The following is a 12,914-nucleotide window of genomic DNA, read 5'->3' as shown; positions in this document are numbered from 1 at the left end:
TAAATACCAAATCGGTAACACTGTCCCCTTCCCAAGGACTGCACGTCCCGGGCAGTACAATCCCTGGACAGGAAGCCAAACTTACAACTAAGGCATAGATGCAATAATAAAAATTACACTACAATAACAACCAACATAAACAATAAATGCAATAACTAAAACACATCAAATGTTATCAAATAAATACAAATCAAATACTAAATACACATTTAGAAAAAAAACCATGGTCTTACACTATTTACAATTATTTACATTACGTACTATGGCCATAGTAATGAGCTAACCTGTCGTAATGAACGACTTTAGGTTTACAGTTCGAAGACTTACGGATCCGAACCACGACGCCATTCAGCCTGTTTAGGACTGTGTACGGACCATCCCAAGGTAACTGTAATTTCAGACAGAGTCCTTTCCGTCGAGTCGGATTCCACAACCACCCCTTGTCCCCTTCGTGGAATTGATGTTCAGTAGCTCTTGTGTCGTATCGGGTCTTCAATCTTCTCCGTCGTCAAGTTGACTCGCTCTCGTGCAAAGTTGTGCATCACTTCGAACCGGGCCTGGAGATCTTGAACGTATTCCTCAGGCGATGAAGGCGCAAGCGTAGGGCGACCGAACAGGCGGTCACAAGGCAGACGAAGGTGTCGACCGAAGAGCATCTGGGATGGAGAATGGCTGGTAGACTTGCGCTTCTTTTCGACCTTAGTATGATTTCGGCAGCTTCCTTGGATGGGTCTTTCGGACAAGGCGTCGGCATTTCCAGGAGAGGATCCCTTCTGAGGATGGATAGTCATATCTTCAAATGCTGAAAGCAGTTTACTGTTTTTGAAGTCTAAGGGAAAACTGTATTTCCTTAAAACGTCGAGTCCGAGTATGCATGGATCTGTAATACCCGCCACATATGCCGTGTGATGGTAGGCGGCACTTCCGAACGTGATGTTCACGTTTAACTTCCCGTCGATGTCGATCATCTCACCGGACACAGTCTGTAGGGTAATGCAGCGCGGTGTCCAGATAAGTTTGCTTTCCAGTTGTTGAGCCAAATCTTTTCGGATGATGGTAACGTTGGCTCCTGTATCTATAGTCATATTGCAGGGAACTCCATTAATATGTCCTATTATGAAAAGTCCATTACCACAGCCTCTCACTGCAGAAATCTGAAGCGCTTTAAACTGGGGCTTTTCATTATCTGGCAACCTCCGCCCCGCGAGATGGCCACTAATTAGTTTCCCTGCTGCTTCCTAGGAGCGGTTTTAACATCCGTGCCCTGGGGTGTTCTGCAGTTTCGCCGTATGTGTCCTTCAGCTCCACAGTTGCAACATTTTAAGGTCGGTTTCTTGTCATTGATATTTCTTCTCAAGGCATTGAGTTGTCTGTTTATATCGTCTAGACGAACAGTGACTTGATCCCTTGGCTCCTGGTCATGAGCAGCTCTGATTGGGTGCCGGTCTTTATGAGTTGCTTGTTGAGCTGCCTCGAATTTCATGGCGTACACTAGAGCGCGTTTTAGATCTTTAACATCCGCCATTTGTAGAGCCTTCTGTATTTCGGGATCCCGGATGCCATCGATAAAGTACTGCAGGGACAGTACCTCGTTTCTCTCGAGCACTCCGTAAAGGCGAGCTGGGACAGCCTTTCAACATCCGTGGCGAGTGATTCGGCGGGTCTCTGTTGACGGGATTTTAATTGAAGCCTGCTGTAGTCTTTTAAACACTTCTCGCCAAAGCGCAGCTCCAATGCGCCGGATAGAGCTTCGATGTGGTGTGGTGTATTTAATTATGGCAAAGCACACTAAGGCTATCTGCCTAATGGGAGGGATGCCTTCGTGGAGGACTTCCTAAGGGAAACTGGCTCGTATACACGTTACACACCCATGCAGCTAGCCCGTTCGCGAGATTCGAACCTCGGACCGAACTACCAGTGTTCAGCAACTTAACCGCTCGGCCGCTGGTGGGCGGATAGAGCTTCGAAGTCAAGTCTTTGGTTTTCTGGAAGCGTCTGCAGGATATCCGCTGCGTCTGCTCTCAGAGAAGCGGCGAGATGACAGGCCTTAGTTTGGGAATCCCAATCCATTTGCATCCGAAACGATAGAAAATTGTGTCTTATACACTTTCCAGGAAGTCTTCCCATCATATGTAGATAGTTTCAGAGAGGGATGAGCAGGCATTGGTAAAATTTTAAAACCACCCGAATTGCTCCCTGCGGTCGCTACGAATTTTTTAAAGTATCCACTTCTTTGGTAACCGTAGAAACCCGGTCATCAATTTGTTGTTCGATTTGTTTTTGAACGGAACAAACTCTTCCTTCTATTTCTTCTTTGACAGAAGAAACTTTTTCCTCAATTTGTCCCACTTTATTTTCAACCACATCTATTCTGTCTTCCATAGCATCAAATTTGGTTTCTATTACGCAGGTTTTCTCTTTTCATTTCGTCCCGACCTGCTTTCATCTCGTCTTTAATGGATTTCATCTCTTCCTTAACGGATTTTTGACCAGCATCCATTTTCTCTTTAACGGCTTCTTGTCACATTTTAATCTATTCTTTAAAGGATGCTTGGCTATCTTCCATCTTTTTCTGACCAGATTTCATCTCCTCTTTAATTTCTTCTTTAAAAGATGTTTGGCCAGCTTCCATCTTTACTTGGAACGCAGGAAAAGCACTGATGAGCTGCCTCAATTGTTCTTCCATCGCTCTTGTTACTGGCATTCAAATCCCACTTCTGACACCAAAAATTGTTGCGTGCGAACGGCACAAGTTTTCGAACGGTTGCGTGCGAAATGAATGCACAAGTCCGATGAAAAATGAACAAAATTTATTATTATCACAACAAAAATGCTTAAATCTCCCCAGATATTCATACAGTATTACAATATCTCACAGTAGTTATCTTTTAACTACTCAAACGTTCAAAAGAACTTAATTCAAAACAGCTAAAGAAAGCTAATCCGCGAATTCGCTACAGTCAACAAGAGCAGTTTTCTAAACAAACTCTTAAAACAACAACAAACTAACTAAAATCATGGAATTGAGAGGTTTTCCTCCTTTTTATAAGATTTTAAATCGAAGCGAGAATTTTCTGGAACTTTCTCGAAATCAAAAACACATATTTATGTATTTATTAAATGTTAAATGCACGTGCTCTTGTATTTTTAATTTTCCGGCTTAGCTTTCCTTTGTCACGCGCTGCACTTCACGGCGAATAAACAATTTAATTTATAATTCAACTAACATTAGCTATTTAAATACCAAATTCGTAGTAATTTATATTTCGTTAGATTTTATGCCTTGAATTCTCGGTTCTCAAAGTAATACTTAGCGCACAATTCTAATCAGCTCTGGTCAGCATGTGAAATTTCAGTTCTACAACTCTGCGACAGCACAGTTCTAAACAAGTAGCACATAGAATTACAGTTCTACACCAGCTCTAGAGAGGTAGCATGCGGCATTACAGCTCTTAGATAGATAACATATGGAATTACAGCTCTAAAACAATTCAGCTCTAGATAGGTAGCATGCAATACTGCAGCTCTGGAGAGATAGCATATGGAATCACAGCCCTACAATACTATAGATATGAATAGGTAGCACAGCTGTAGTACTGCTACCTATTCAGATCTATAGCAGTACTCTATAGTTGTAGTATTGCAGCTCTAGGTAACTAGCCTGCAGTACTACAGCTACGGAGAGGTAGTACGTGGAATTACAGCTCCACAGTACTACAGCTCTAGATAGATATCATGCAGCACTGCAGCTCTAGAGAGACAGCATAGTAAATTAAATCTCTAGATAGGCAGCTTGCAACACTGCAGCTCTACATAAATAGCATACAGCATTACTATTCTAGAGAGGTAGTACGGGAAATTATAGCTGTACAAAACTACAGCTCTAAACTATAGGTTTTGGGCTTCCCTGTTCCGAGAACTTTGCTCACTACAGGTCGACTCTGCCTTCGGGCACGTCGTGGAGGTTCAACCTCCACTATTGCCCTCCAGCAGAGCCGCGCACCACCTGGATACGACACCAGGCAGCACCGGTCGTCAATTGCTCCTGCCAGTCGCTCGGGCGAGCCCGTCGCGGTGGGACATTACCCAGCGACCCCGGGGGAAATCCCCACGGGTTACTAGCACCACGCCGCGCTAGGACGTGCCAGACTCCGAGGCCGGCCAATAAGTGACCTTGCCCAGAGCCTTCAGAACCACCAAGTTCATAAATTTTATACCCCCGTGGCCGAGACTGCCTAGGTACAGATCCTAGCCAGTAGCTTCGCAGAATTCTCTACGTCGACCCCCGGGGGGGAACAGCTCTAAACTGGTAGCATTCCACATTGCAGCTGTAGAGAGGTAGCATGTGGAATTACAGCTTTACAACATTCCAGGTCTAGATAGATAGCATGCGGCAGTACAACTTTAGACAGAATGCGCACCGAATTACACTCTAGATAGGTAGCATGCAACACTGCAACTCTAGACAAATAGCATGCGGTACTACAGCTGTAAAAAGTTAGCACGGATGACCTGGTCATCGTTAGTGAGGAAGAACACTAAGGTGCCCTTCGATCTCTTCAGGGAAGAATAAATCCTATTTTTTTTTCTTTTTGGGTATTCTGCTCTAATTATTTGAATTCATTTAATTAGCATGCTTATGCATTTACAAAAATAAGTTAGGAAAAATATTATAAGACGTTTATTTACGGCTTAACGGATTCGATTACTAGTAAATAATATACACATTTGGCTGTACATAAACGCTTTTCTAGCACCATTTAATATAATATTAAGCTGCTTATTTAAACGAATCGTTTAAAGTATTCTGTTCCCCATTAAGCTTAATTAAACAGCCGGCTCCCCATTTTATCTGTTTTTTTTAAAGGAACTGTTATTTAAGGTGTCTTAGCAAGCTGTTCATACCATAGTTGAAGAATATGAGCTTAAAATACAAAGACAAAATGCAGCAAAAATAGAAATAATGTTTCATTCTCAAAGTTTTAGCCAACTTCGCAGTAAATCATTTGTGTAGCCTTTAGTTACTAGCCTTAGAGTCAGATTTGAGTTTAATGTTACTTAATAGCTATATTGCCACAAGTGTTTGGCTGATTTGACTCAATGAAAAGGTTTGTTTTAAAACTTTCTTGAGATTCTATAGTTCTTTTCAGACGAAGCAATAATTCGCTCTAAATCTGCCAGGGTTTTGATATCATTTTATGCTACCAGAACCAATTAAACTCTATATACTGTGGCAGACACTAAAAGAAACATTCCTACAGTGTTTCCAGGAATACAAAGAACTTTGATGTAAATCTATGTTTTCCGATGTATGGTTCTGCAAACTAAAATAAATTTCGAAAAATTTCTGTACCTCTTAGTTAGTAAAATCAACAAGGAATTAGTTTATTATTCAATTTCGGGTAATCCTTCATATTTAGATACTTCGCTTATATGTTTTCTATGCTGTTTTCTATCATGTTTATTAAAGAACTTTGAAAAGATACCCATAATGATTAAATATTACATTCCTTCCAAACAAATTCTCATTCTATAACCATTGTGACGAAAAGCAACTTTTAAAAGCTAAATAAAAATAAGGATTTTCAAAGTTTACTTACACCTTCGTAATGCCACGAAGTCATTCTTTCTCGGAAAGATCCTAATTTTGTCCATATCACTATCGGATGCACCAAATAAACCATAAATGTCAGTCTGCCGGGGGGAGCTAGCACCGCCGAAGATAGCAAGGAATTCACAGGACCTAAAGCGGCAAAAATATAAACGATGAAATTTAGCTCTTAGATAACAGCAACTCTATGAATGGCAACTGATTTGCCGACACATGTTTGCTATTTATGTAAATTTTAAAAGGAAATAAATATGTATACGATACGTGGACTGTTTGTAGAAATCTTCATTTCTCCTCTTTTATTTGCTAAAGAAGAAATATTCCTAAATCTACTGGAAGAAAAAACAACTGATGTTTCAGTTTATATTAAATAAAAAGATTGAAAAAGTTGGAAGAAATAACCTGGGAGTTCTAAAGGATGTACCTTGCTTGTCTGGATAACTTTCGAACAGCTAAGTGGAAACAACTAACTGAGATCATTATTGTAATTTAGTAAATTTAGAATATTTTTCAGGTACTGTTTAGCTTATAAGCGGCCACGGTAATAAGATAACTGAATACTGACTCATGAACTAGGGTTCTAATCCGATGGATGATCTGGCTCATTAAGAGTTTTCGTGTCTTTTTCCCTGTGTAACTTAAATACGGTGCAGGTTTATTAGGAAGTTCTTTAAGAATGTCATCTTTTGGGCAAATAGCCCTCGTGTGCTTTATTGTATTTACACGAAACAAATAAAACAAAATAAAAATCTCTCGTTAATTCATAATTTAAAACAAAAAGTAAAAATGTAGACAGCATGGTAGAAGAATCTCAATCATGTATTCAGTTGCTTCAAAACGTTTAATGGCAAATAAACTCATATTATGCTAATATGTACAGGTATCTAATGCAAAATAGTTACTCAGCCATGAGCCGTTGGAAAAGCCTTGGGATATGGTGTGGCCCTCTGTCTTAGAGAGGAGGATCTACACATGCCCAAGATTTAAAGCCAAAAGAATTGGCAAGCTAGTCTAATTTTCTGACAACACAATATATCATCAAGGCTCTTAAAAGCACAGTGTGTGCAACGAAAAAAACGCTCACGCAGTCAACAGTTTCTTCAACCGAGGATAATACTACCATTGTATATCATATTTTATTTTCTCGGCTGCCATAGAGCCCAAAACATTCGTGCTAGAAAAATAAGTAGCAAAAGCTAAACGAATAGGTAAAATAGAAATATAGGAATAGGTAGAAAGGAGAATTAAAACATACGTTTCGCACATGAGGTAGAAGTCGCGTAGCCGAATCCAAATAGGGAACGAAAATTAGCTTAAAACGCAATTCCGCAGTCACACCACAACGCCTTATAAAGAGGCATGCGTCAGTTCGCAGGCAGAGATAGTTCCGTGTAATCGGAGATAGCCAAAGTGGAAAGCATCTTAATTTGCACGATGAAATGCGCTAGAGGACTGTTGGGATGATTCATGCTCGTGCAAGACAATCCGCTGTTACGAGAAAGCTGAATGTGCATCGTAATGTCATCAATAGGCTGTGGAATCGTTATCAAAGGGATCCAAACTTCTACAGAAGAAGTGGGTATGGATTCCGGAGGTTTACTACAACGGCAGACGATGGTTTCCTCTTTCCATGTGCAAGACACCATAGATCATTAACAGTAATATAGCTGACTTCGCATACCTCTGCTGCCGCAGGACGATCCCCATCCCACCAAACTGTGTTGCGTCCACTGCATGAAGGTGGACTGTACGCGCGAACATCTGTGGGTAGTGTTCCTTTGGCCATGGCATGTCAGAGCGCTGCTGAATTGGGCCCATGAACTTTGCAGTTGGAAACTAGAGCAGTGGGGCCCCATACTCTTTAGAGATGGGTCTCGATTTACCATCCAGAACAATTCCTGAACAGCAGTGATATGATGAGGTCCAGGGACACGTTATCGGTCGGCAAACATCGTCGAAAGAGACCATTAGGCAGAGGAGGCGGCCTATTTATGTGGGCTGGGATGACAACTGCAGTACCGACCTCTGCATAATTCCTGGTGGGATGTCAGCCGAAAATGTCGCGGCAAAAACATCGTGGACGAAAGATGGAAACTTAAGCATTTAAAAATTGAAAATAAGTAGAAAATTACTGCAACTTAAAAAGCTTAATATAATTTAAAATTTATATAGTTAATTAAAAATCATTAATAAATTAAACTTTTTTTTATAAAGTTTGATAATTTTTCATAAAAAATGCTATCTAAACATGCTTAGAAAAAGGAAGATAAGTAACTGCATGATGTTGTTTCTATAGAAATTGCTGAGTTAATCATCAAATTATTTTCTTTCACATTTTTTAATCTGATATTGTTTTAATGAAAATCACATATTTTTTTGTTTTCGCCTATTCTTAAAGTGTCGTTCACATTTTCATGTATAGCGTGCAATCAACTTTTTGAATGTCAATTATATAATATGTCTCGAATGCGATTTGAAAAACGTATGTATGCGATGTTATTGTCATGCGATGAATTTGTAGGTACTTTATTTTTACCACGATTATTTCGACGACGATTATTTTAAATTGCAAAATTTTTGAACCGCTTTATTTTCGACCATGACATTTTGTACCACGATATTTTAGAACTACGATGTTTTCTCTTTGCGATGTTTTCTCCCACGATGTTTTGTACCGCGACGTTTTCTCCTTGCATTGTTTCCTCCGCGTCGTTTTCGTCCCCGATGTTTTCGGCTGTAACCCCTAATGGTTCCGTTACAGCCGACGAAATTCTTCTTCTAGTGCGCCTTTTTATCGCTACAATGTGAGCCGATGCGATATTTATCGGTGCTAACGTCCGCCCGCATAAAGCTGGAGTTATTCCATTCCACATCTGCCGTCGCCTGCTACATCACCGGACCTGAATCCCAAACAGCATGTGTGGAACATGTTGGGAAGACAGATAGCGTGCCACCAGGTATCTTATACAACATACATAACTACAGGCTCCAACATACATTACTACAGGAATGGCCGCAACAAGAGATCAAAGACACAATTGTCAGCTTGCCGTTGCCAAGCATGCATTTCAGCTCGAGAGTATCATACTCTTTATTAGCGTGATGCTTCCGACCCATTTGGTCTTTCACGATGTGATGGTCATAATACAAGTGTATTTTTAATACATGTGTCTCGTAATGCCACACCAACCTCTTGGATCAATTTCCCGCATATATTACATATGTTCAATTCAAATTAGAAAACATCAGTTTTCGGTAATGTATTGAAGAGTCAGCATAACTTAAATAAATAATTCCACTAGCCAATTAACCGTTTATAAATCATTTTTGAAATGTAAAGAAAGATTTTTATTACCTCCATAACCCTTAATACAGGCATAAACCACCCATCCAACTCCAAGAATGAAGACTGATCGATGCATCGCTGCATAGAAGATAGCAAGACTTCTAGACTTTTCCGCTCCAGTGGTAAATCTGTGGTTACCAAGTACAGTAGTCAAGCATAGTATAATTGACATCAACCAACCGGCGATGACGAACGGCTATAAAAGACAAAAGTTGTGTTTTCAAATAAAATTTGTTTCAGTAAAATATTTTGCTTAAAATATAAGTCATACGAACGAAGGGTTTCTAAGAAAATTTAATTCGACCTGCTTGTTTTTGCGTGAAGTTGCATTATTCACGTTTGATAAGACTAAGACAAATCTAACGATAACACATATCGGATTATTTTTTCCGGATACTACGAGACAATAATTATCTCGGTATAATTATTGTGTAAGGTATTTTCTCCCTCCTTTCTGCATGCCGTCGTAGTGTAACTGGAAGCACGTTCGACGCGTGTTCGAAAGATCCGGAGGCCAAATCCCGGCGAGAGCCTTGCGGATTTCTTCCCATTCCTGACTTCGAAAAATTCTAAATGATTCTACAGTTCTTCCTGAACACTTGGAATTAATGACCTCTGGGAATACCAAGTAAAGCTATACTTTAAATACAGTCAAGTTCTTCATAGGTTTGTCAACTGGGACATAGGATATGACAATAAAAGCAGCAAATGAAAGTTTTAATATTAAGTAGACAAGAAAGTTGCAAACTTCGAGGGATTTTCCAGAGCGTTTAACTGATGGAGTGTCACCAAAGAAGTGCCGAATGACTGCTGGATTGATCGAGTGACTGATTCGTTTTATTTGATTTCCTATAAAAAGTAAATTACCATATATTTCGACGTGTAACGCGCACCTGTAATTTCAAATTGCATTTTTTAATACGTAGATTTATATATAGCATGTTTCTAACATAAGAAATGTGATACAGGGTCGGACTTTTTCTGAAATAACATACCGATATAGTTATCTATAAATATTAAATTTGGTCAAATTTGGTCAAAAACTTACCGAGCAATTTAAAACTTTATCTTAGCGCAATTTTTTCAGTTTGCGCCAAGAATAATTCACTTGGCGAAATTCTTAATTTATGGTAAACTATTTTCTTTCGCCTTTCAGTGTGCACGAGCGGAAAAGAAGGTTCATCATTCCTTGTTTCAAGTAATTTTAACAAAGTGCTTAAGCCCTATTTGACATTATTATCTCTTATTACAAATATGCAAATTTTAAAAGGCGTCAGTATATAAATTTACGTATATCTTGGAAAATTTTGAACAATAAACTCATGTTTTTTGGCAGGTATACCTAGAAACATATCTACTTTAAGTTGATCACAAAAACGTTAGAATTTATTGTTAAAATGTTTTTTGAAATAATTGTAAAAATTTCTAAAAAATACAAACTCTGGAAACAAATAAGAAAAGATGTGCGAATTTTGTTTGGATTGAACATAAATTTTGAATTTTGGGAGTATGAATCAAGTAAGTTTAATTGAAAAAGAGACATTAATAAATATGTATACTAAATTCAGTTAACACTGAGGAGGTAAAATATTGAAATTATTTTTATTTGAATATTATTTTTGAAAACTACTCTTTCGATTTTTACAAAACTTGGCCTATTTTGAGTCTTAAAATTGACATATGAAAAAAAAAAAAAAAAAAAAAAAAAAAAAAAAAAAAAACCTGTTTGTCATTTCAAAAAAAATCCGATTTGGGGTCAATATCTATGTCTATGTTTGAATAATCCTATATATGCGACTGTAAGGTTAAAGTTCTCAGCCTGACAATGAAAGACAGTTGAAAAATGATTTTATAATTCTTCTTAATCTCCCTTGACTTCAGTACATTTGATCCAACGTTTCCCCAACATGAGTATTCCTTCCCGGAAGTGAGTCTGGAAGATTGTGAAAAATATTCAACTACGATCCTCTCAACTTTTTCAGTGGATGCGAAACACTTCCCAGAAACCAATTTCTTTAATTTTGGGAACAGATGGAAGTCTGAGGGTGCCAAATCAGGTGAATAGGGGGATGGCAAATCGTACCCCAAATCCCGCATTTTTCCCATCGCCAACGCAACCTTACACAGATGCGTTGTCTAGGTGAAAGATCATTTTTTTTCCTCTTCAAGCCAGGCCTCTTCTAGCGAATTTTGTCCTCCAGCTGGTCAGGAAAGTTAGAGTAATACTCGCTTGTGAATTTTCTGCCTTTTGCAAGGTAATCAATTAACAGGAGCCCTTTCTCATCCCAAAACACATTGACCATGACCTTTCCAGTAGATATGATCGACTTCGCTTTCTTTGACGCTGAACCACCGGCTTCCACGCACTGTTTGGACTGCTGTATCGTTTCTGGCGTGTAGTGCTGGACCAATGTCTCAACCACAATGAAAAATCACCACACAAAATAGGTCGGGTCCCTGCTGACTGGGTCCGAAAATCGCTATGAAAATTGCTTGCTCATTTGCTTTTGTTCGGCATTCAGCAAATGCGGCACTCATCTTGCGCAGAGCTTTCGCACCCCTAATTCTTTTGTGCAAGATGTTTCGCACCTTTTTCTTCCGATACCCCACAGAATCTTTCACCCTCACCTATCTACTACCTATCTACTCTACATCTATCTCACTCACCTTCACTCGTCTATCGTCCAACACGACAGATTGCACGTTTTCGATGATTTCTTGTGTGGTTGCGGTTTTTGACCGTCCTTCACGTATGTCTTTTTCGAGGCATGTGCGACCACATTTAAATTCAGCTGCCCACGTTTTAACGGTCGGCATGGAAGGAGCAGAGTCCCCGTAAACTTTTCTCAGCTTCAGATGAATTTCCATAGGGATTGATCCATCCAAAACGTAGAATTTTATGACCGCACGATATTCAAGTTTATCCATTTTAATGAATAACACGCAAGACGTCGACTGCGAAAATTCATATAAACAAACCACTTAAAAGAAATAGTTGAAACTGATCATACGAACTAATGATAAGTGCACCCAGGGAGGAAACATAAATATTATGTAAGATAAAATAAATACATGTAAATCAGCTTTATAACTTAATTTATTAATAGCTTCTTAATTCCTTATTTTTTATTTGGATATTTCGTTTCTCTATTCTAAAAATAATGACTTTTCTGAACCGTGGCATTTCCGGATTAATCTACATCACATGACTTGCGTAACGCTGATGACGTAGCTTATTCGAAACTTGAACGCTTGAAAACTGACACCTTTCTAGCCTAAACCAAAACCTTCTTTTAGTCAGCTTCCATATTGGATAATTGCGTACTTTTAGCTTGAACCTTTGTGCTGCTTAGTTAATTCCTGTGCTGTCTTACTATCGCAATAATATCAAAAATGTAAATGTTCTTAAATAGGCACGATTAGAGCACGATATTTTTAGAACTGCGATATTTCCTCTTTGCTTTATTTTCTTCTACGATGTTTTGTACCACGACGGTTTTGCCTTGCGTTGGTTTCTTCGCGAAGTTTTCGTCCGCGATGTTTTTAACCGGATACTTTCGGCGGACCCCCTCTCGGTGGATGTTTCTACCTTCCCATATCTTCTATCATGTCTATCACCTTTTGCCAAATTACCTGAGGGTCTAATATACCATCAGCATGCTTACTCTATTGTTGCAACAGACGCCCCATAGTGTGGATCTTTCATTGTGGGAAAGAGATCATAGCCACACGAATTCGTATCCGACCGGCATAGTGGATGTTATAATACCTTCTACTGGCATCGTCGCAGGAATTCCGTGACAATGCTCGCATTATGATACCGCGGACCGAGGATGACAGATTTCGTTCCCAACAAGTGTCATCGCTTTCTTCTAAATACAGAACGTAGATGATGTTTCAAGTCACGAATCCTACGATTCTTCGTAAAAATAGCACTTTCATGGATCTCTGGAATGC

At 39.2% G+C, this 12,914-nt stretch overlaps 1 protein-coding gene across 2 annotated transcripts in view; it reads right to left on the bottom strand.

Annotated features, from left to right (window-relative positions):
• The window catches only part of LOC118181164 (nose resistant to fluoxetine protein 6-like), a 71,184-nt gene that overhangs the window by 7,482 nt on the left and 50,788 nt on the right, over nucleotides 1-12,914 (bottom strand). For both annotated transcript variants that reach the window (XM_035350239.2, XM_035350238.2), the window contains 2 exons: nucleotides 8,967-9,153; nucleotides 5,601-5,743 (listed from right to left, as the gene is read on the bottom strand). In XM_035350239.2, coding sequence (XP_035206130.2) covers nucleotides 5,601-5,743; nucleotides 8,967-9,153 — 330 coding nt within the window. The remainder of the gene's footprint in view (nucleotides 1-5,600; nucleotides 5,744-8,966; nucleotides 9,154-12,914) is intronic.

The sequence above is a fragment of the Stegodyphus dumicola genome, chromosome 1 (genome assembly GCF_044657685.1).
Source record: "Stegodyphus dumicola isolate Sdum_Otavi_A_Nest chromosome 1, ASM4465768v1".
Taxonomy (NCBI): Eukaryota; Metazoa; Arthropoda; class Arachnida; order Araneae; family Eresidae; genus Stegodyphus; species Stegodyphus dumicola.
Note: the sequence above shows the minus strand (reverse complement) of the source record. Positions and strands in the feature narration are given on the sequence as shown.